Raw genomic sequence first — 24,795 nt, forward strand, 5'->3', positions numbered from 1 at the left:
TCTGGTGGTATATAGATGTTTTGATGCCTGATGAGAAGAAATGGACATACACACATACTGAGGTGGTTCCGACACACAATGTTAGTGCATGGATACAGAGGGTCAATTGGTAAAAAATGTCCGATTTCACGTTCCGATTAAAATGACAGCCTTAAACAGTGGTTACGATTTAGGGAATACTTGCTCCCCATGTTTTTGCCTCCACACTATCACTATGGCCTCTTAATGCTAAGCTTTGTCTGCCAAGATAAAGTAAACTTTCCTTGCACCCCCCCCCCCCCGTTTTTGAACCCAATTGCCACTACTGCCTTAAACATATAATTGTGAGGTTATATCTATACCCCTTAAAAAAGATGGAGTTCAGCCCCCCCCGAGAGGAATTCCTGGATACGTGCCTGGCGGCAGTGTTTTATGTGAAGTTTGTCTTTATTTCATGTGTTTAGGCCATGTATTTCCTCATTTGTGGCAAAGTTGGAAATATTTTGCTTAACATAAATTAAGCATTCATAAATGTATATGCAGGGGAGAGGTAACACATTAAGTTTACGGAAAAGAGTTCTACATGAATAAGTTTTCTTTACTCCAGCTATGATTCTTACAGCTCTTTTTTGAAGCATAAAAAGGACATTGGAGTGGCCCTTGTTACCCCAAACCATAATACCGTATCTTAGTAAAGCATCAAAGTTTGCCATATAAAGGCACTTTACAGTTTGGGTGCTTGAGATGTCTACAATTTCTCGAAGGGCATAGCACACACTGCTTAATTTTGATTGTAGCGTGTTTATGTGGTCTGTCCCTGTTCCAACTTCTAACGTTATTCCTTTCGCATTTCTTCTTTTTGTTTAAAGACGTTGTAATTCCCAGGTTGCTCGGAGATGGCAGCACAGTCCTGAGTAAGAAATTAACACCTGCGCCTTCAGCGGAGGAAATTTGAATCAGAGGCAATATTGGTGATTCCCAAGAGAGAATTTTTCGGAGACTGGGGAATTTTGATTTGATTTAGTTTATTTTACTTCGCGTTTTGTGCCTCTTGGCCAGTGACGTGCACTGAGGAGTAGCTAGTCTAGCAGAGATAGATCAATCAATCTCACATCTCGAATTATATTCAAATCACAATATTTATTGTCTTGTTAAAGCCACCACAGCTCATACGCAACACTTTCTTTTCCACGCGCTCCTCGTCCATCGGTGTTCTCCGCGGGCAAAGGTGGCTGGATACCCTAGCTCGCTCTTCTTCAGCCAGACCAGTTTCCAGGTAGAAACGGCCGGCCCAAGGAAAAGGAAGATTTCTACCTCTACCTCCCTTGCCCCGTCGCCCCCCGCTGCAATGGTTGAAAGCCCAGGCTTTCAGGTCCCCCAGTCTATCTCCTATAGGACAGATAGGGGATTGGTTTCTCATAGATTTTTTTGTAAATCCTCTAAAGAACTAAAGGTAAAATTTTCTGCAGTACTTATGTTCTCTATATTTACACAACCTTTTACACGTTGTACAATATGTATGTATAATATGGGATGTAGTTTTATTATTTATGAAATGAGAACGTGTTATGTGCAGACAATAATGTTATGCTGTCTTTCTTTTTTTTCAAATATGGAACATATAATGATTAAAATACAAATGTGTGCTCAGGCTCTCTCTCACTCTCGTTTTAGTAGTTTTTTATTTAAATATACTAATCTTGACCTCTAACTGTCATAAATACGAATGTATTTATTTGGGCAAGAGAACGCGCTTTCATTTTGTTGTTGGTTTAGTTTATTTTACTTCGCTTTTCTGCCACATTTGGTTATCGCGAAAATGAGGATGAGTGATGATATGATGAAATTGATGAAGGGACCTCATATGAACAATCCAGGCCAGGATTCGAACCCGTGATGAGTGCGCATTCTTGTCCTATGTGTTGCAGTGAATAATGAAATAATTTGGAATGAAAAATGTATCTCAGAACTCAAAAAGTCAAATGAATATCTATCACTGAAGAAACTACAAAAAAGTGTGTTGTGTTTTCTTACCTTTTTTGTTTCTGTGCACAAAGTGCACTTAAAACACCAAATCAACCAACCGTGGGGGAGTTGTTATCACAGCGCGCTACGACACCAGGAGTTCCGGGTTCGAACCCAGATCTGGGCATTAATTTTATCGTATCATCTTCGCAATTAACCAAATGTGACAAAAAAAAGCGACGCTAGGGAACAAAAATGAAATCAAATCATTGATTGATTGCATGATTTGGTTTATTTTACTTTGCTTTTTCGCCACTTTTGGTACGATAAAATTGATAAAGGGACACACACAAAGAATATCCATGGCCAAGCCGAGATTCGAACCCAGGATCTCTGGCTTAGAGTAAAATCAAATCGTTTTTTATTTTCGAATGTGGGTGGGAGTTACGTGCACTTTTTTTTAGGAATACTGGGTCCTAAAGGGAGAAGGGGTGTGACCCACACCAACACCCCTCCCTTGAGCACGCCACTGACTGGTACCCCAAGTGTAGACGTCACCGCACGTCACTGCTCTTGGCTAATTTGCGAAGATGGGGATGAGTGATGAAATGATGAAATTGATGAATGGACATTCACAAACAACCAAGCCCGACCGGGATTCGAACCCGGGCCCTTGGCGTCGCAGCGCAATGTGCTAACCACTCGGCCACAGGGTCGGGCTGAGACTGGGGAATGTTGTAGCTAAATATTGAGGTAAAATGGGGGAATAAAACTGTGCGCTTTGTGCACAAAGAGACTAATCGGTACTGGACCTACAGTTTAAAGTGGACCCGAACCAAGGACGTATTTAAGGGGGGTCCGGACCCTTCCGAAAGACTTACTAATTACAAAAATTAAATAATGAGAATAATAAAATAAAATTAAATAATGAAAATATAGCTACTTGTTTTTAATCGAGAGTTATTTATTTCCGCCAAACTTATTGGAATGCAAGGATTATATTGTAATCATACCACTTTGAATGACAGTGGCAAAGTAGATTTATGCAAGATTTATTACTACTTACAACGTAACATTCATTAACCCTTAACCAGGCGCACCTCTTTCACCACCTTAAGTAGGCTCGTGGGGGTAAATTTGACACTAAATATACACGAATGAATAAATAAAATAACGTATTTAATTCCTTTTTGTTTTGGGTTAAAACATCAGCATCAAATTCCTCAAGGGGCCTCCCCGATGGCGTAGTGGTAGCGTCGCGGGTTCGATACCCGGTGGAGGCACATCAGTGACGTGCGGTGACGTCGACACTTGGGGTAGCAATCAGTGGCGTGCTCAATGGGGTGGGGTTGGTGATGGTCATACCCCTCCCCCTTTAGGACACAGTATTCCTAAAAATAGAACGTTAATAACAGGAAGAGATTGCAAAATGATAAATGAGTACTAAAAAAAGTACACGTAACCTCCACCCCATTCGAAAATAAAAAAGATTTGATTTGACTACTAAGTCAGAGATCCTGGCAGGCCCATAGCCAGGATTTCTTACTAGGGGGGCAAAGTCAATCCTAGAGGGGGCAAATTTTTAATATAATGCGTTGCATTGGCAGATATAGCAGGGTACAGGGTGATAAGTAACAGCATAGACTAGTTAGGTTAGGTTAGATTAGGTTCTAACTATTCTATGGTAACAGGAAAGGGATGATATTTTGAAAATCCAACGAACAAAAAAAGTTCGAGCAACATCAAATAACAATATTTCGATAATGACCTTTCGGACTAACAAAGAATACAAAGATGAAGTTTAACATATATAGGCTAATTGGGATTTTATCTACTTTATATTTACATGTCAATAATGTTAATAGACGATTAATATGTAACTTTGGGCTTCTCTGCAGAACTGATTAAGGAAGTCCTTTATAAATTGTGCTTCATAATGTACTCTAATTTCCAGTATGCAATATTTTTACACACAAAGGAATCTAACGAGAATCCAACACCACCATTATGTTGTGTTATGCAAGAAAAATCGAATTAATTAAATAATAATGGTTACATGTTATCTACACTTTGATGAATTGTGTAAAAATTTGTATAATTTTTTGTAGGCCTACTTGCTAAAACATGGCTCCTATTTGCTTCAAAGGGGAGATACTTGCATCACTACAGACAATGTTTGCCTACTGGTTACGTTAACCATTTTGCAAAATATTGTGTCATTGAAATACATGTGTTTGACACCCGACAAACAAATAAGAATCCTTTGATTGATCAATGACTTCTTGGATTACAGTGTCATCATTCATATTTCATATCAAGTTTTATAGAGGGAAATGTATCCTCTTTACGTTATGAAAAAATACCTTCCTTAATGACTATGGTACGAAACCAAATGATCTAAGGGGCCTCCTTCGCCTTACCCCATTTCCGAAAAAGCGAGGTCTCTGGGCCACTTATCGCCACCACTTTTGGAGCAGAAGCGTACAAACCCAAAATATCAGGGTTTTTTATGCTGATACTGATTCCTGCCAGTCACAGAATGGGTTAAGATATATGAACAAAATTAGGAGAATCCACTCCATAGCAGAAGAGTTGACATAATTATTTGTCAAAAAATTAGGTTGTGCCTGAGGTACTTTAACAGACAACGTCTACTACAGACACAATGTAATATTATAAATATAAGAAAATAAATAGAAAATAATTTGAGAGATTTTCAATCGTATTTATTTCACTGCAGCTTTTTTCTACTTGTCATTTTCTTGAACCTATATTCATAGGGTGCCGCCTGATAACATCGAAAATTTTCACAGTGTGTACAGGACATCAAGGAAGGCAACTTTTATCAATGACTATTTACTCGTCTAATTCTTCTTTCGATGTTACAAGCAATCGAAATATGGCATCTTATGACCTTAATGTATGCAATCCCATTGTAAGCTTGGCAGTTGCAAATGTAATTTATTTTTACTGCCGTTTAAAATTCTTGAGAGCAATATATATAACATGCTATGGAAACGATATCATGCAAACAGTCAGGGTTAAAACTTAACTTTCCCTTTATAAAATGGATATCATGACACACACCTATGTTGCTTATCATATTTAATGCGTTTGCATAGAGAAATGATTCATAAGATTTGAAATTCACATTTATATTTCATAAGATGCTTAGTGTAACCCGTCTCACACTACAAATTTTATCGCTTTCTAACCGAAATAATAAATGTGAAACACTATCACATTTTCATCGTGTTTGATAATAATTTGAGCCAGTAAGCTGTCCTACATCTTCCACTAGCCGACCTCCATGGTGGGATGGTTACATAACACACTACGAAGCCAGGGGTTCCAGGTTAGAGCCTGGGCATGAATGTTCTTTCTGAGCAGAAGCGAAACCACATATATTTATATGGAGAGGGGTCAAGTACCAGGACAAACATGCCAATTATAATAATAGTAATATAGTGGTGGTAGTGGTAGTAACAATAGTAGCATTAAAAGGACGTTATTATTGTCGTAAATCATGCAAAAGGGGGTACAAGTCGATGCTAAAGCATTTGTGTTTGAACAAATAATTTGAAATATTAACTAATAATGGAAAACAAGCACACAAACTGTATTTTTGAAAGACAGAACATGCATGACGAACATTATTCTTTTTGCACATATGACACGTATAACTTTCATGTACAACATATTTTTTACACATATGCAACATGGAGCGACATAAAATAAGAAAATACATATGCAACATGTTAACTCTAAATTGTGTACGTATTCAAAGTTTCTTTAATATATATATATGTATATATATATATATATATATATATATATATATATACATATATATTATTTAAATACATTACATGATCAATTCATCCGCCAAATTGTCTCTCAAATGTGCGACAACTATCTGAAGTATATATCTGGCCTTACTTCTCTCTCAGGTAATTTAGAATGTATTACAGAAAATAATCATATTGGGATCGAAGAAAGCAGGAAAATCTTTAGATCCAAATATTTGCAAACTGAAAACAATATTGATTTAATTTAATAAATAATTTCATTGGGCGCCATGGGAATCTCTCTAACATTTTTTTTTTTCATTTAGATCGTTTTGGCCCAGGGTTGACACCCGCTGACCCCTAGCTGCGGCTCTGCACTACGGACTATAAGAATAGTAGATATTATGCTTGCGAGCGAAGCGAGCAAGAAAATTTTACGAAATGTACTTTTATTTGTATAAAATTTGAAATTGGGGGGGGGGGCAATTGCCACTCTGTGCCCCCTGTAAGTGCCCTTAGCCGTCTGGAAGAAAAATGCAAGAAACACTTGAAAACTTATTCCATCTTGAGTATCCATTTGTCCTGTTATTCTTAGATTCTGCTAATCATGTTTCTTTACTTCAATGTTTGCCCCCCTAGATTGGACTTCCCTCCAAGATTGGGGGGGGGGGACAATGCTCCTGCCCCCTTGTGGTTGCAGCACTGTTTGTGAGTGTCTCTTCATCAATTTCACGTCATCACTCATCTCCACGATTAGCTGGATGTGGCAGAAAAGCAATGCTAAGTAACAAAAATCAAATATCCACTCCCTCTCTCTCGCTATTACCAAAAGATAGACTTGGGAAACAAAAAAATATGGAATTATGCAGTTCAAACTTCAAAGCAACACATTCGATAAAAAAAACATCCAAATACATTAGACACTTTTAATATAAGACTACTCAAAGTGTCACAACTGTTCTAGATACTGAAAATTGCGAAATCATTTTCCGAAATCTGAATCTGGAAGGGAATCCCCCAATCCTGATACGACTTTATACGGAATCCGACACACCTTCGTGTTGCTAGAGTAATACAGGATATATTTGTAAAGATTAGTGAGAATTCCAGGTAGGAATGTGTTCTGTATTTTTCACAGGGGGGGCAAAGCATGCTCTCAGGGGGGGCAGTTGCCCCCCCTGCCCCCTCTAGCTACGGGCCTGGATCCTGGGTTCGAATCTCGGCTTGACCATGGGTATTCTTTGAGTGTGTCCCTTCATCAATTATATTGTATCATCTTCGCGATTAGCCAAAAGTGGCGAAGAAGCGAAGTAAAATAAACCAAATCAAGCAAGTAAGCAATGATTTGACTTGATTGTTGTTGCTTGGGGCCGCTTTTTTCTCATATTTGGTTAATTGCGAAGATGATACGATAAATTAATGAAGGGACAAACACAAATAACACCCATGCCCAGGTCGTGGTTCGAACCCGGAACTCCTGGTGTTGTAGCGCGCTGTGATAACCACTCCCCCACGGTTGGTTGATTTAGTGTTTTAAGTCCACTTTATGCACAGAAACAAAACACATTTTTTTGTAGTTTCTTCAATAATATTCATTTGGCTGCTTGAGTTCTGAGATACATTTTTCATTTCAAATTATTTCATTCTTCACTGCAGAGTACAACACAGGAACAAGAATGCGCGCTCATCACAGGTTCGAATCCCGGCCTGGATTGTTCGAGGTCCCTTCATAAATTTCATCATATCATCACTCATCCTCATTTTCGCGATAACCAAATGTGGCAGAAAAGCGAAGTAAAATAAACCAAACCAACAACAATATGATCGTGCGTTCTCTTGCCCAAATAAATACATCCATTGGAGGCCAAAATATTGGTATATTTAAATAAAACACTACTAAAACGAGAGCGAGAGAGAGCCTGAGCAAATATTTGTAATTATCATTATATATTACATATTTGAAAAAAACTATAAAGAAAGCATAACATTATTGTCTGCACATAACACGTTCCCATTTCAAGGGAAACCAATCCTCTATCTGTCCTATAGGAGATAGACTGGAGGACCTGAAACCACGAGCTTTCAACCATTGCAGCGGGGGCGAGGGGACAAGGGAGGTAGAAATCTTCCCTTTTCCTTCGGGCGACCGTTTCTACCTGGAACTGGTGAGGCGGAAGAAGAGCGAGCTAGGTCAGTTTTGCCCGCGGATCACACCGAGGGACGAGAAGCGCGTGGAAAAGAAAGTGTTGCATATGAACTGTGGCTTTAACAAGACAATAAATATTGTGATTTGAAAATAATTATATATGTGAGATTGATTAATCTATCTCTGCTAGACTAGCTACTCCTCAGTGCACGTCACTGAGACACATAGTGGTTCGGATCCCACTTTAAACTGTAGGTCCAGTCCCAATTAACCTTACTGTGCATAAAGTGGACTTAAAATACAAACTCAGTCCAATTCCCCATGTATTTAAATGGGAGAACAATCCCCATCAGCCGGCCCGAGTGGCGGAGTGGTTAGCACATCGCGCTACGACGCCAGGGGTCCCGGGTTCGAATCCTGGCCTGGGCATGGATGTTTGTGAGTGTCCATTCATCAATTTCATCATATCATCACTCATCCCCATCTTCGCAAATTAGCCAAAAGTGCCACAAAAAGCGAAGTAAATAAAAGCAATCAATCAATCAATCCGCATCAAAAGCGTGGGGACACAATAGGGGTGCCGCCACCTACAATAGTTTGCTTTGACCAGGCCCATTGGAAAACAAGAAATTGTGAAATAAAGAAATCAAATATTATGACGCTGGGCACGATTTTGCAAATAAAATCTCTTGTCACACCATACTTGCAAATTAAGTCGTAGTTTCGATAAGAGTCTCTAATCCATCGACGACAGGTGGGTGGAAAGGGGCCGGCACCCCCGGTCAACCCTATCATCCCACAAATAAAGAAGTAAATCTAGATTAATGCTCGTTTAGCCCAACAGGGGGTTATTAAGAATTTTCCATCTGGGGAGTGTAAGTTCTTATTTATGGGTATAAGTATAAATTTAGAGCCAATGTGAACAGTTTAGAGGGTTGGTGTCAGGGTTGTGTGGATAAATATCTTCAGTCGCAGATTGATATAGTGTACTGTGTAACCGGGCTTCTTATTCGTGGCCCACCCTGTATTTAGTGATTTACTATTGTAGTGAATGCCCCCCCCCCTCCCCAAGAAAATATAAAAGTAAAACCATCCTTGTCCCCGCCACTTTTTCTGCCACTGCCGTCTGATGTAAGACTGACTACCTGTGGTTGGCGACAATAGAAAACATTTTTCATTGACCTCACAGCTTGACCCGATGTAACGCCAATAAGGTAAAAACTGAATGTTTACAACTAACAGATGGCGCAGCCATCGCTTTAAGCAGCGTGGCCAGCACTATGATAATCCTATAAATGTTGTGACAACGCTTGCGTAAATAACCTCAATTTATTCATGTTATGAATTAAACTATAACTGCTTAGAAAAGAAACATAAAAGATATGAAAGAACATGTCGATATGATCAGGCTGTCTGTGATCCAGTCAGAACCTACAGTGACCTACATGTTATGTTCGATCGAGTCGAGTACGTGTTAAATAAATTGCTAATTCAGCCGTGCTCATTTCATTTTATGTTTTTGATTTTTTTTAATAGAAGTTATAATTCAGCAGAAAATCAGAAAGTCTTCGCTTCTTGTGATTTTAGACATTTTAGATTTTGTATCGACAACACGCCGTTGTGCTCATTTTGGTTCTTGCAAAATATATATGTGCTGCTAGCAACACTGATAATGCGTCAATGAGACACGAGTGTCGAAGAAATTGTAGAGAATGTCGGAGGTCAAAAATTTTAAGGCGTGTGGCAAGGAGTAGTGTAAGATAGATTAAAGTCCTATTATGGAAGGTTTGCAACAAGATACAAAGGCACAACATCATGAATTATTTCTCCAAGAAATCGAAGGAATCGATGAGTATTGGGGACCAACGTTCAGGTAAGAATGAGTGAATAATGTAAGCTTACGTGTTATGGAAATGATTTATTGTGCGTCTTCTACAGATAATACCGTAACGTAAACCTTTTCAAATATACTATGAATCACTTCTCCCTTGTACATAGTCCAGTTTTTGATTTTACAGTCACAACATTTAAACTGGTGAATTTCAGTTTGCTAAATGTACGTCGAACGGAGACCACTTCACTTCGAATGTACCCATCAAAACGACCGCCCCAGAGACCAAAATACACAGTACGCATGGACCCTTCTTCGATTTACCAGTTTGCATCTGCGCAAAAGATACATGGGTACCTGGTTCTTGGATCTGTAGTTATTTAAGGTAACCAAAAAATCTTTGCCTTTGCCTGCGCGCAGGTCAGAGGAGGTCGCCCACATTTCATGATGGCGCAGACCGGTAAAGAAACACAAGCCAGTATAAGCACCCAACCCAAACATGAGCATCTTCTTTACGAACTAGAAACTACTGACGCTAGCAGTGTTGGTTTAGTTATAAGGTGGGTTAATTACTCTTCTTGTTTGTTTACTTATCATACAGTGAAATACCTTCATTCAACATTGTTTACTTGTCAACAAATATTCCTGTTTTTGATTTACTGTTTTCTGTTTGAAAATAATGAGTACACCTGCCCCCCCTTTTACAAGTTGTAATTTTATTTTTAGAAAAGTAACATTTGAAAACTTATAATTTGAATAAATATTGTAAAATGTCAACAGTATGGGGAGGTGACAGGGTGTGAAATTATTGGGCGTAATTTACTTTTCTCCAAACTGAAAACCGAGAAAATCATAGCTAATTATAAAAAATGGTAAATGTTTACTATCCTTCGGACACCTATAACTTCTGAGTTACGTCAATTTTTGACATTTGTACTTACCTATCTGCTTCGCGGATCATTTTTTAACGTGTATTCACGTTTTTTTGATCAACTTTTTTTTAAAAAAAGTGTTTTTGTAACTGAAGAACGTACGTTTCCGCAAATGGTTTGTGGGGCTGTGTGTCAATAGTTCGTGGGGCTATGCGAGAATGGTGTGTGGGGCTACGCATATTTTTTTCGAAAGCAATTTTTAACTATTGTAACCTATTGTGACCCTACCTAACCTAACCTAACCTTACCGGAAATGGTTCGTGGGGCTATACGTCAATGGTTGAATTTCCGCTATCAAACATTCCCACATCACACAAAACACCTTCCAGATGTTAGACAATACTACATGAACTTATTACGGTGGCCGCGGTAGCTCAGTCGGTAACGCGTCTGACTACCATGCTAAAGGTCCCGGGTTCGATCCCCGGCCGGTTCAATTCCGGGAACTTTTCTAACGATGGAAGCGGCCCCGGCGCCCACCCAGCGTCGAATAACATGGGTACCTGGGGAAACCTGGGGGGTAAAGGCGGTCAGGGGCGTGGTGCTGATCACATCACCCCCACTCACGACCGGATCAAGAAAGTGTGGGGCGTTACCCCCACACCCCCTATACGCCTTCATGGCGTGGTGCTAAGCACAGGGGAACACTTTACTTTTTTTTTTTACTTTTTTTTACTTATTACGGTAAGTAGTTTCTTCGGTAACACTTTACTATACCGGAGACGGATTTCTTCAAATTTACAGGAGAAAGTACTTACGCAAATCATTTTCTGTAGCGTTGTTGATGTTCGGCAATGTAGTTTTGATCCATTTTAATGCGAATGGATGTGGTTTTCTACGAAAATCTATTTCTGATGCACTGTTGCTGCTGCCGCCATTTGCTTTCTGCACGAGAGCACAATGCACGCTATTGCTGCTGCTACAAACCGATGTTGTCCGTATATGCTAAATTGAACGAAAGGAGTGCTAATGGAACCTAACCTAACAGGCCTAACCTATCCTAGTAGGCATACCTCGTCCCCCTGATGGTTCGTGGAGCTATCGTGAATTTTTGGACTAACGTCAATGGTTTTTGGGGCTACCCGTGCATGGTTTGTGGGAAATAAGGAACAACAGTAAGTACTCGTTAATGTAAGTAATAGACATTATTTTCGTTAGAAATTCATTATTTCACCTAAAGAAATGTTCCGCAATGCAGAATAGTACGTTAGCAATGTAAAAAATTCCAAAATATATCATTGATAGGTGTCTCCGGTATAGTAAAGCAGTACCGTTTCTTCTGTAGAAATGAAGAAATCTGTCCGAAGGATAGTAAACTAGTACCGGAACGACTTCGTATGTATACAGAATGCACATTAGGAGTCCACACAATATGACTGACTGTGTTTGTTTTTAAGTCCACCTTATGCATACAAAAGTTAATCAGGTTTGGATGTACAGTTGAAAGTAGGAGCCAAACCTCTGTGTCTCCACCATGTATGAAACCCAAGACCCCTTGATTATAAGGCTACAGTGTTATCATTACACCATCTGGGAGTCGCTTCCACACGATATGAGTATAATATTTTCCCCAAATAACTTCTAAGCCACCCAACATGGTGAGCATATCGAGAAGTCAATCATGACCTCCCCAGTGAAGGTTCCAGGTTTGAGTTAAGGATGGGAACATAAAAAAATTGGTAAAATTCTTATCTCCGTGAAACGTATTTCTTCAATTTTATGGTAGAAAGTACTTACGGAACTGAGTTTCTGTAGACTTTAGGAAGATCGTGGAAGTGTTTTCTCCCTTTGTTCAATTTATCCGTCCCGGTAAATCATGTATTTTTCGATGTTAATATGTCTCCGATGCACAAAAGCTCTTGCCTCCATTACCTTCGACTACGTGAATCAGATGTTCCGTGCTTTTCATGATGTAACCCCCAGTTAGTGTTTCCAACCATGTGGTTTTGTAACTAAATATCTAGAATTTTCCTGATGTTGAATAACAATTTTAACTATGTTTGCCTTACCTAAGCTAACCTAACCTTGCCATGCATGGTTCGTGAGGTTATTGAATGGTTTTTGGGGCTATCCGTGCATGGTTCGTGGGGTTATTGAATGGTTTTTGGAGCTATCCGTGCATGGTTCGTGGTACAAGGTATTTTTCGGTTAAGAAGGTTGAAAACACCACACACCACAGCTGATCGACAATGCCAGTCAACCTGTGGCCGCCATATTGCATCTTACGGAAGCGTAAAAACAACAAACATACTCAATATGTCGAAAATAGATAATATTTTCATTTAAAAAGCAAAATCCCATCTTCAACAATGTTTCGCAATGCAGAATAGGTAAGTATGAATATTAACAATTAGGGAATAAACGACTTAGAGACGTTTCTCCGAGATTGGAATTTTAATGAAAAATGCAGTTGGCATGCTATTTCTCAAGGTTCAGTTTAACAGGAGTGTGAGGAATGTGCTTAGAATACTAGCAATGATTGTGGAAGTAAGTTTGAAGAGTGGAGAAACCAAGTCGGTAAAAATTTACTATCCTTCGGACACCTCTAATTTTTTCGTTTCGTCAATTTTTGACATTTGTACTTACGTATCTGCTTCGCGGAACATTCCTGAAGGTGTATCAATGTTGTTTTGATGAAATTAATTGCAATTTTTCACATGGTAAAAATTTACTATCGTTCGGACACCTCTAATTTTTTTCGTTTCGTCAATTTTTGACATTCCTACTTACGTATCTGCTTCGCAGAACATTCCTGAAGGTGTATCAACGTTGTTTTGATGAAATTAATTGCAATTTTTCACATTACCAGTACGTCTTTCTGGTAGGCCTTTTCGCAATTATTTCCAATTTCTAGATCCTGATACTAACACGACACCAAATTTTAACTATGTTTCCTAACCTAACCGAACTAACCTAACCACGTGCCAATGGTTCGTGGGGCTAACGCCAATGGTTCGCAATTCAAATCCACTGGATCCTCCACACCCGGTACAAACTTCACCACGCATCCAGGACACATCATCCTTCTAACTCTCGTTGCAAACGCAGACAGTTCGAAACACTGGATACCAATGAACATGAACAAAACACATGCCGACGCGTGATGATACAGTTACGACGCGTGATGGTGTACGAAGGTGTACGCACCAAACGCTATTCTCCGTCGGGAGAATTAATTTTCAACGAACAACATGAATTTCAGCTATGAAACATTCCCACATCACACAAAACACCTTCCCGATGTTCGACAATGCTACAGGAACTTATTACGGTAATTATTTTCTTCTGTAAAAATAAATAAATGTGTCCGAAGGATAGTAAACAAGTACCGTAAGGTGCCTATGAAGAATGTGAACATTCTATACCCATGCAGGAAATGAGGGAAAGTACTAATAGTAATGCAATCAAACCTAACCTACTTAAACTGTAAACATGTAGGGGGTATAATTACAATAAGAGCAACTTACATGACCTGCCTAACCTACTCGTGTGAGCATGCAAGAGATATGAAAACTGAATAATCGATCTGCACAAAAAAAATGAAGTAAGCAAGCAGAAAAACTGGGTACCCTTGACCTTCTATACCTCGAGAAAGTGAACTATTTTGCATTGTTTATAAAGTTGTTTATGAACATTTTCAGTTTTTAGCATGTTACCATGTGAATATAGCACCCAACACACATTCCACAACAGCAGATATAATTTTATTGTTGGGTTAGGATTGGGAATGATAATTATTTTCGATATGTTCTTTACTTATTTTTGTGTGCACACAAATGTTGTTTACTAATAAAAAGCAGGTATTAACTTACGCAGGACATATTTTGTGATATAATATTTCCATTATTTGTGTTTTCTGCATGCTGTAAGCTGTAACCAATTTTATATTACGTAAGACATCAAAATCTCCTGATGAAAAAATGAACATAATTCTCGAAGAGGGTACAGTTGGTCAACAGCCCAAAAAACTGCATTGTGTGCTAATAGACAATTTGATTCATGCAGTAAACACGTGTGTATCATGACCAAAACTGAATTATACAGTCCGTTCATTTTGGAACTGGGCCTAGATTGCGCATGACTGCAGATGCCATTGCATGTACGATATCTCGTACAATACTCTCTTTTAACTCGCGGATGTGTGGGGATTGTCTTTGTATACTTTTTAGATTTCCCTATTTTTCTTTCCACTTTTATTCAGAACTGACCCTGTTACTCTAAACCTTTTTACAAGGTGTAATATAGTGGTCCTATGTGGAACGGGAACACCAGGAAATTTCGTTGCAAAACATCGTCGCACTTCTCCACAATTCCTCTTTCTGAAGTAACACTCGACAAGATAAATCCTTTGTTGTAATGTAAACTTTTGTGGTGTCATATTAAGCCACAATCTTCGACACACGGACACAACACAACTTCTGAGGGAGGATTATACTGGCGTCAATCTGCAACGTCAACAGAAAGGGAAATAGAGCGAAGGCAGGGAGAGCGAAAAAACAGACTGTAGCATGCGACTGTCGCGGACCTCGTTCACCGGGAAAGACAAGCACTGATGCTGGGCCGCTAGCTGCCGAGTCTCGTAGCAAATTTCAGGGAATGCTCTGTATAATTGTTTAACCATTTTTGTCAGTATAATTCTAACTCAGTATCAGCACAATAGGTAGTAGCTATGGTGCTATATTGGAAAGGAAATTTAAATTTACATATACTGATAACTTTATAATTATTATATTGATAAAAATGAAAGAAAAAACTAGAAACAACCAAAATTACAATAGCATCAAATTATGCCTTTGTTTACAAGAATATTTATAAGATATCAATGCTATACATAAGAATATATATATATATATATATATATCTTTGTTATCTCCTTCCAGGATAAAGCAAGTCTTTGTATCTACAATTCTGAGCTTCAGTTTTCGAAATTCATCATCTTCTCAAATCACCTCCAAACGCAGAACATATAAGTGTCACTCTATGCGACCTTCCTCCAAGCACTCATTTGAGGAACTCTAACATTCACAAGCCAGCCCCTTAAGGAAGATGAAAACAGATACTTATTCACTGCTTCCAATTCAACATGGCATCTATTATACATATCAGTGTCATTCCACAACTTTCGAATCTTTATCAGATTATATCATGATCAAAGTTCATTCAAGTCATAAAAGGCTTCTATATAACTTAAGCATCCAAGTTATTATCACATTGCCAAGTTTAATGCTTTAAAAGCAACAATTATTGTACAAATATATCCCCATTCCATAATGCTAAATTTGTACTTATCTTTGTTCCATCTTGAGCTCTACCAAGTCACAGACAACTAGTATCAGAGCTACTAGTTCAAGCCAGATTTTTTAGTATGTGCAATCTTCAATTGTTTTTGTTTTATATTTTTGTCCCTAAGTGCTTAACAGCTTGAATGTTTGTGTTGTAAATGTACATATTTGCTCTGTTTCAGCTATTTTACTATGTATATGACAATATACTTATCTATTGATCACAATTACCATTTTTTGAATGTTGATACAAAATACCAAGTATGACATCACAATGTACACTGAACAATTTTTAAAGAGTTGACCTTTGTATATAAACCTTGAAGCCAATGCAAATGTACACAATTTCAATAAATTTAATTATAAATTTGAATGTATCATATCTTTCTTGTCTGAAAGAACACATATGATTGAAGATATTTGTTTTTCATATTGCCAGTCAAAAATAATTGTTATGACTAAATTGTTATAAATATTGCACAAATGTGGAACTTTGAACTTAGCCTAACCTTTTTCAAATGTTGTTATGACAATATATTATTTTTATTGTCATACTGGCGCTCAACAAGGGACGGATCCACAACAACAGACCTGAGCACTACTGAGACTTTTAACATATAATAATTAATATAATTCCTCTATATTTACAAACCAACAATTATCTAATGAAGTTCCATATGAACCATTTTTACATAAAACAATGTGGCTACATAACATTTTTATTTATTATGAACCAATAAAGCACCATTAAGAACTTCATTCTTAATCTGAGAGCATTATTTCTATATTAATCTTTATTTAGCCAAAAATATATTAATTATAATTTTCTATATGTAGAGTAAGTTACCTATGATCCAACTAAGTTTCCCATTGTGTATTCATCCATTTGTCTAGTAACATCAGCTAACAAGACAAGAATCTAAGTCCCTGCATCAAAAGCAAACATCCTCAGATTTACAGAGTGTCGAAACTAAGATTTCTTACATCACAAATCAATTCATGCAAGAAATGTATAAATTATGATGTGCGCACAAAAATTATAAATCTCAAATAACTGTTGTTCCTGAACTCACAGTGTCACGGCACGAATTTCCTATTCTGCCCTTTGTGAACACATTTTGGAGCCATAATGCATTCTAGCATTTTAAAGGAACCTACTACTTGACTTAAGCTTGGATCAACACGTCTTTGCTTCTGGTCAAGTTTATTTCTATTTGAGCCTACAATTCAACTCTTGGAATCTTAGAGCTCTAGAAAATGTTTTTAAGCCACAGCTAAATCTTAATATTAAAATCTATTATGCACATGCTATCACATTATATTATACATTTTTTGCACCCAAAATACACATAACAAAGAATATTTGTTATATTGAATTTTTCCACCGCTAATCACAACTAAGGATCAAGATATACGAATGAGGACCAATGTCAGATTACGAAGATCAACTTAAGGCAAACTCTACAGATGAATACTTCATACCTGAACTAATGTTTCAGACTCAAGGAAAGAAGCACGAAAAGTGAAAAAAAATTGACATTGACATCTGACAAACGAAAAATTATGCATAAAGTACTGTGACTCACAGTACCTCCCTTAAGCAACAGTCTAAGAGAAGAACTTAACAACCAACCCTCATGGGTATGGTTGTAAAATGAAGCAGTATTTTTTTGTTCTTCAAACCAACAAAATAAACAATATGTTATCAGTTAAGATATCATTATCATGTTTTGTAATGATGAAGAAAATATTACATTATACATTTATGAAGTATGAACATAAATATTGGATATATAATCTCAGATGTATAACACTGTCAAATATATACATGGGTGTATTAAAAAGAATTTACAACCATGAATCAATTTTCGATTATCAGAATAGCTTTGAGTTTGCAATTGAGAAAATACTATCTGAAATTGTCAAATAATTAATCAATCTGTGTCTACTCTTAATATAGATCACACTTATAGAGAATGACATCACACTGACAATACCTTGTGAAAGCTCATTATTATAATATCTTCAAGTGCAAATATATTATATGATCATGTCAAAGTCCTTTAATAAGCTGTCAAAATAAATCACAAATTAATGTTGTTATTCATTTAGAATAAAACAACTAAAATATACCTCATACCAACAAAATTTCATCCTAGTCTGTATAAATATTTTATCAATCCTAGCAAGTGCATTGATAAAATAACATATCTCTGAGGCTTAATTGACTAAAATCTTTGTAACGTAGTCATGTGTGATTTCAGAAGTCATCAAAAATACATCTAACATATCTTTAATCCAAAACATGGTAAGAATGGTTATCTCAAAAGATACTTGATACTTACGATCATTATAAATATAAGACACGTGGCTCAGAGTAATCACTTATTTAATTAAGTACATTTATATTATAACATAAATGGAACATTACATTCCCTGAAAAAACTAGTGTAACTGGTCTTAATATGTATCTTTACTTCATAAATTTATACCCCTATGATGTGGAAATAGTCAACCGTCAATCATCATATACATATATATAGCAGCATCGTGTGGCTTAGCTTGATAAGTGTATTTGTAATCATAAATACCTAACCTATCAGCAATACACGATTACTGTTGGAAGAATCCAAACTTGATAAAGCACCAGAGATAAATGTGCATCATAAAAAGAAGTATATATACATATTCATGTAATAAATATTTCTAGATTAAGTGTCACAATAGGACTCACTATTGCCTTTACGTGAACACTTCACAATGCTTTCATGCAACTGTGGCATGGAATTATGAGTGACGAGCTTGGATCATCTAGTGGTTGTCTCTGCTACATGTCAACTTCATAAAATATACAAGGAAACAATTCATCTTCAGGAATTATTGACTTAACAATTCCCTAATAGCAAATAAAATAATTCTCGTATATAAGCATTTTAAATGCACTTCCATTCTTGGTACACTACCACTGCTTAACTAACATCTTGGGTAACATCTTTCACCAGCTATTCAAGTTTGTTACATAGATGAACTATTAAAGTGTTTTAAAATTTGCTTTTGTTGTGCATAATAATGCCAAGTTTCCCACAAACATGCGGAGTTATATTTAAGTCTAATAAACTTAAATATAGTGATCATGCAACTAAATTGTGCATAAAATAAATCACAAACTTGTACTTCAAAATATTATGTTGTATTTTTGTCCATCAAAATGAACAGTAGTACTGTGGCCAAATATACCTCCCTAGACCAACAGTCTAGAAGATACTCCCAACCAACCACCCTTTTAAGTTGATGTGTCAAGCAGTTACTACATCTAGGTAAGATATAGAAGCTAAAGAAACATCAACTTGTCTAACTTGGGCAAGAAACTTCTGCACAAGATCACTAATTTTATATTACAAAATAAATAAAGAAGTATATTGTATATGCCTACTTAAATATTTAATTTGATACCTAAATTTGATTTGTGTTATTGGCTTTGGAGTCTCCAATTAGAAGCTGAACTCCGAGTATAAACAGAGTTTCTATAAGTTTTGCTACGGCTACCGTCACTAGTTTTGCTACGGCCACCGTCACTATCTGATCGGTAATACTCTATTTTATCATAACCATCACCATTGTTATTGCTCTCTCTGCGTACTGTGTTTTGCACCCTTGTATCACATGATTGTTTATCATGCTGCTGTTGAATTTGATTACAAACATCAGAAGATGATTGTTTGTTATTATTTTTATTAAAAGTCCTAGAATTTCTATAGGATTTACTAGAATACCTATCCTTATTTCTATTTTGATCATTAGCACATGAAACATATGCTACTCTAGCCTTATTCTTTGGATTATAATTATTCCTGTTCGTGTCATTGAACCGTGCAGGATTATTTCTTAAAGATTGAAAATTTTCAATTACTTGCAACGTTTGCTGCAATGTACGTACGTTATTGATCACCATGTGTTCACTAATCCTGTGTGGTAATAATGAGGCTAATTGTGCTATCAAATGAGGTTCTTCAGCATGAGGCTGAGTAGACTTCAAAATTTTGTAGTTCTTATTCGCATATTGTAACAGGCTTACATTACTCTCTTTTGTAAAAGGAGAATTCAAAGTTTGAGTCAACTTTACTGATTTCCAGCGGTCATTCTGATAATGTGCCAAAAAAGCCTCTTTAAATTCAGAATAAGTGGTAAACTGATTCTTTACTTCTAAGTACCAAGTTCTAGCACAATCAGTTAGAAGTTTTGGTATGTACTTCAAGAATTGACTTTCTTTGATGTCATAAATATCTAGGTTTTCCTCTACTTTTTCTAAGAATTCCGATGGTGCAAACTCTAAAGATATCCCATCAAAATGAGGGAAATGCCTCAAGTCCTGTGGTTTAATGAGAACTTTAATTTGACTCTTATTACAATTAGTCAATGGAACATCTACTGAATGACTAACATTAGTCATATGACCCGCATCATGTTGTGCGTATGAAATTTTGTCATCAACATTATTATTAGCAACTGATTTGTTCTTCCTCAATTTTCGACGCTTAGATGCTAATCTTGTATTTCGGTATGGACCACTAAGCATACTTACTCTATCATGATCTGAATCTGTACTATTATACATCTCAGATTCAGTATTCACTCCTATATTATGTCTAACAAGACTACTTTTTGGTGAACCATGACAAACTTCATCTTTATTCCCAACTGTATGTTGTCTCTGATTTACAGTGTGAGAACTCATTCGAGGTGTAAAGTCACTCTGTGCTTTAGCTGTATTTTTAACTGCTATTATATCATGAGTTGATAATGGTGTTAATGCATTATTAACTACACTCATGATATTGGTTTCTATTTGTAGAAGTGCATTCTTAACACCTAATTCCAAAGAAGAGTTGATATTGCCTTTATTATTTACATCATGCAACTTATGCAATTCATCATCTCTATAATACTTGTGCCTTGTACTAATATCCACCGACTTATCACTATCAACATCACTCCTAATTGCATCATTCTCTGGAACGCGAGTGATAATAATATGCCTTGCACTGCTAGACATAACTTCTTTATCAACCTCATCATGTTGTATGCCAATAGATTTGACATCAACCTGTGGTTCAGTTGAATTAGCATACTTGGTTTCACTTCGTAACTTAATTAGATCATTACTTAATGTACCAAGTGATACACTACACTGAGCACAAACCTCAAGACATTGATCCAGTTGAGAAGTAAACTGTTTGGATAAATTACTAACTGTATCGTCTAATTTTTTATCCATATCCGCAGCAAGATAAACTAGCTCATCATTCATCCTTTGATCCAGTAATTGAACTTTCTTTTCTAACTTTTCTGTTCTATCTAAGCATTCCTTACGGAACTGTGAAATATCTACCTTAATTTCTCTAAGTTTCTTACTTTGAGCTTTACTGGCTTCAATGCTTTCTTTCATCTGACTCTGCACAGCACAGATACCTTCTTTCATTTCACTTTGCACTGCAGAGATACTTTCTTTCATTTCACCTTGCACTGCAGAGATACCTTCTTTCATTTTACCTTGCACTGCAGAGATACCTTCTTTCATTTCTGCCTGCTGCGATTTGAGCATCATCACAATGTCAGCCAATGTGATCTCCTTCTCCATAATGTTAGGTATTGAAACTAATATCAGAAACAAGAATATTCACAACTCAATAACTTATACTTTCCTATCCAATAATTGTACCATTTGAGTCCTCATAATCTAAGTTTAACCATTTTTGTCAGTATAATTCTAACTCAGTATCAGCACAATAGGTAGTAGCTATGGTGCTATATTGGAAAGGAAATTTAAATTTACATATACTGATAACTTTATAATTATTATATTGATAAAAATGAAAGAAAAAACTAGAAACAACCAAAATTACAATAGCATCAAATTATGCCTTTGTTTACAAGAATATTTATAAGATATCAATGCTATACATAAGAATATATATATATATATATATATATCTTTGTTATCTCCTTCCAGGATAAAGCAAGTCTTTGTATCTACAATTCTGAGCTTCAGTTTTCGAAATTCATCATCTTCTCAAATCACCTCCAAACGCAGAACATATAAGTGTCACTCTATGCGACCTTCCTCCAAGCACTCATTTGAGGAACTCTAACATTCACAAGCCAGCCCCTTAAGGAAGATGAAAACAGATACTTATTCACTGCTTCCAATTCAACATGGCATCTATTATACATATCAGTGTCATTCCACAACTTTCGAATCTTTATCAGATTATATCATGATCAAAGTTCATTCAAGTCATAAAAGGCTTCTATATAACTTAAGCATCCAAGTTATTATCACATTGCCAAGTTTAATGCTTTAAAAGCAACAATTATTGTACAAATATATCCCCATTCCATAATGCTAAATTTGTACTTATCTTTGTTCCATCTTGAGCTCTACCAAGTCACAGACAACTAGTATCAGAGCTACTAGTTCAAGCCAGATTTTTTAGTATGTGCAATCTTCAATTGTTTTTGTTTTATATTTTTGTCCCTAAGTGCTTAACAGCTTGAATGTTTGTGTTGTAAATGTACATATTTGCTCTGTTTCAGCTATTTTACTATGTATATGACAATATACTTATCTATTGATCACAATTACCATTTTTTGAATGTTGATACAAAATACCAAGTATGACATCACAATGTACACTGAACAATTTTTAAAGAGTTGACCTTTGTATATAAACCTTGAAGCCAATGCAAATGTACACAATTTCAATAAATTTAATTATAAATTTGAATGTATCATATCTTTCTTGTCTGAAAGAACACATATGATTGAAGATATTTGTTTTTCATATTGCCAGTCAAAAATAATTGTTATGACTAAATTGTTATAAATATTGCACAAATGTGGAACTTTGAACTTAGCCTAACCTTTTTCAAATGTTGTTATGACAATATATTATTTTTATTGTCATAATTGTCTGCTTGCTAAAGATATGTGCATAAAAATAAGCGGGACGTCATGGGTCGAAAATGTCAGCATCTGCACCATGCCGCATCATCTGTAGTCACATGCTATCTTGGCCCAGAGCCAAAATGAATGCACTGTACAATAGAGCCGGGACCTTCTTTTTTCACCAAAAATCCAGTGTTGAATTTAAAATCACGTACACAGCACACTTTTAGGAGTCTAATCATTTTAGTATTTTTTGTTAGTACTATATTGATATGAAGAAAATATTTGAGATGTATCCTGAGTGGAATTGATACTCATGCTTTGACATGAATTCAGGGTTGCAATATTTATGCAACACTTGCAGATGCAGCCATTTTCATTTGTGCAAGTTAATTACATATTAGATCATTGTGAGTATAATTCATATCTTGTAAAACAGCATATCATTTCTGATGTGCTATTTTATTCATATTAATAAATCATGGGAAGGACTGAAGATGACCGGACCCCTCTCCGATTTTCTTCATATTTGGCATACTGACTAACTCGGGCCTCCTAATCACGAATCTGAAGTTAAAAGTTGTCTGAAACATCTAGAAATTGGAAAATAAGTGAAAATGAGGCGTTAGTTTTCCGAATGGATACCGTAGATTTTCATGATTTTTTTTGTTTCACAAGCAAATATATATATATATATATATTCCTGATACTACCACGACACCAAATTTTAACTATGTTTGCCTAACCTAACCACACGTCAATGGTTCGTGGGGCTAGCATCAATGGTTCGCTATTATTTTGCAATTTCTAGACGTTTCCGACAAATTTTAACTTCAGATTCGTCATTAGCAGGCCTCAATTAGTAAGTATGCCAAATATGAAGAAAATCGGAGAGGGGTCCGGTCATCTTCAGTCATACCAAATCATGTAAATGGAGATGTTCTGTTCATTGAATGAACAAGTAAAAATTATTACGTGAAATTTTCATAAGTATATTCTAACAGCAATATAAATTTCTAATTAATGAATTGTGATTTCAAATATAGCTTACTTTATGCAGTGAACTATTTATGTAAGAATAAAAGAGAACTATGGAATTTGGAAGTATGTAGTCCTATTGATTTATTTGCAATGTAAAATAACTGCTATTTTGCAAATTTTAAATGGAAATGATAGCATACTTTATCTGACACAAGTGCAGCAAATTGAACCCACTTTGGAAATAGCTAAGTGTAAAATGAAAATTTGTTGTGGCTTGAAAACGTGAAAATATGCTGAACATAAGTGGAAAAATTGTTAGATTATGCTTTGTAATATATTTATTTATGCAAGTATTATCCTGCTGAAAACCAGCTGGCTGGCCTTAGTACAGCAGTACGTATACATGTAAATACAAAAAAACTCAAAAATTTATAATACAAGATTGAATGATAAAGATGTGACTGTTCAAAAGAAATACTAAATACAATAAAGGTACAATAAAATATGAATGATATATACATTAAACTATACATGATACGTCATTAAATAGGCCTGATGATTGATTAAAATACAATTGATCATTAGGCTCGTTGGAAATCATTATAACTACTGACTATGGAGTTTAGAAACTCATTATATTTATAATCTGTAGATGTTGTCAATAACGACCCTTTAGTGCGTACTCGATAGGGCGTAGCTCATATAGATATTCTCGATAAAAGCATAGGGACAGATTATAAATGGCCAAATGTACATACATACCCTTACAGAGCACCTGTATTCAAATTTTTTGTATTTAATTTATGTCAATATATGCTGGCTTCCATGTTGGCATAATGGTAACATCATTGCCTTGTAATTAAGAGGTCCTGGGTTTGATACACAGTGCATGCCCATTTGAATCCCAGTTTAAACTGTAGGGCCAGTCCTAATTAGCCTTCCTGT

At 36.2% G+C, this 24,795-nt stretch overlaps 1 protein-coding gene across 1 annotated transcript in view; it reads left to right on the top strand.

Annotated features, from left to right (window-relative positions):
- The first annotated feature begins 9,539 nt into the window (after positions 1-9,539).
- Positions 9,540-24,795, top strand: part of Sec15 (exocyst complex component Sec15) — a 79,236-nt gene continuing 63,980 nt past the window's right edge. Inside the window, exon 1 of the mRNA XM_083143146.1 lies at positions 9,540-9,751. Coding sequence (XP_082999272.1) covers positions 9,657-9,751 — 95 coding nt within the window. The 5' untranslated portion in view covers positions 9,540-9,656. The remainder of the gene's footprint in view (positions 9,752-24,795) is intronic.

This window comes from Lepisma saccharinum, chromosome 21, assembly GCF_977018435.1.
Source record: "Lepisma saccharinum chromosome 21, izLepSacc3.1, whole genome shotgun sequence".
Taxonomy (NCBI): Eukaryota; Metazoa; Arthropoda; class Insecta; order Zygentoma; family Lepismatidae; genus Lepisma; species Lepisma saccharinum.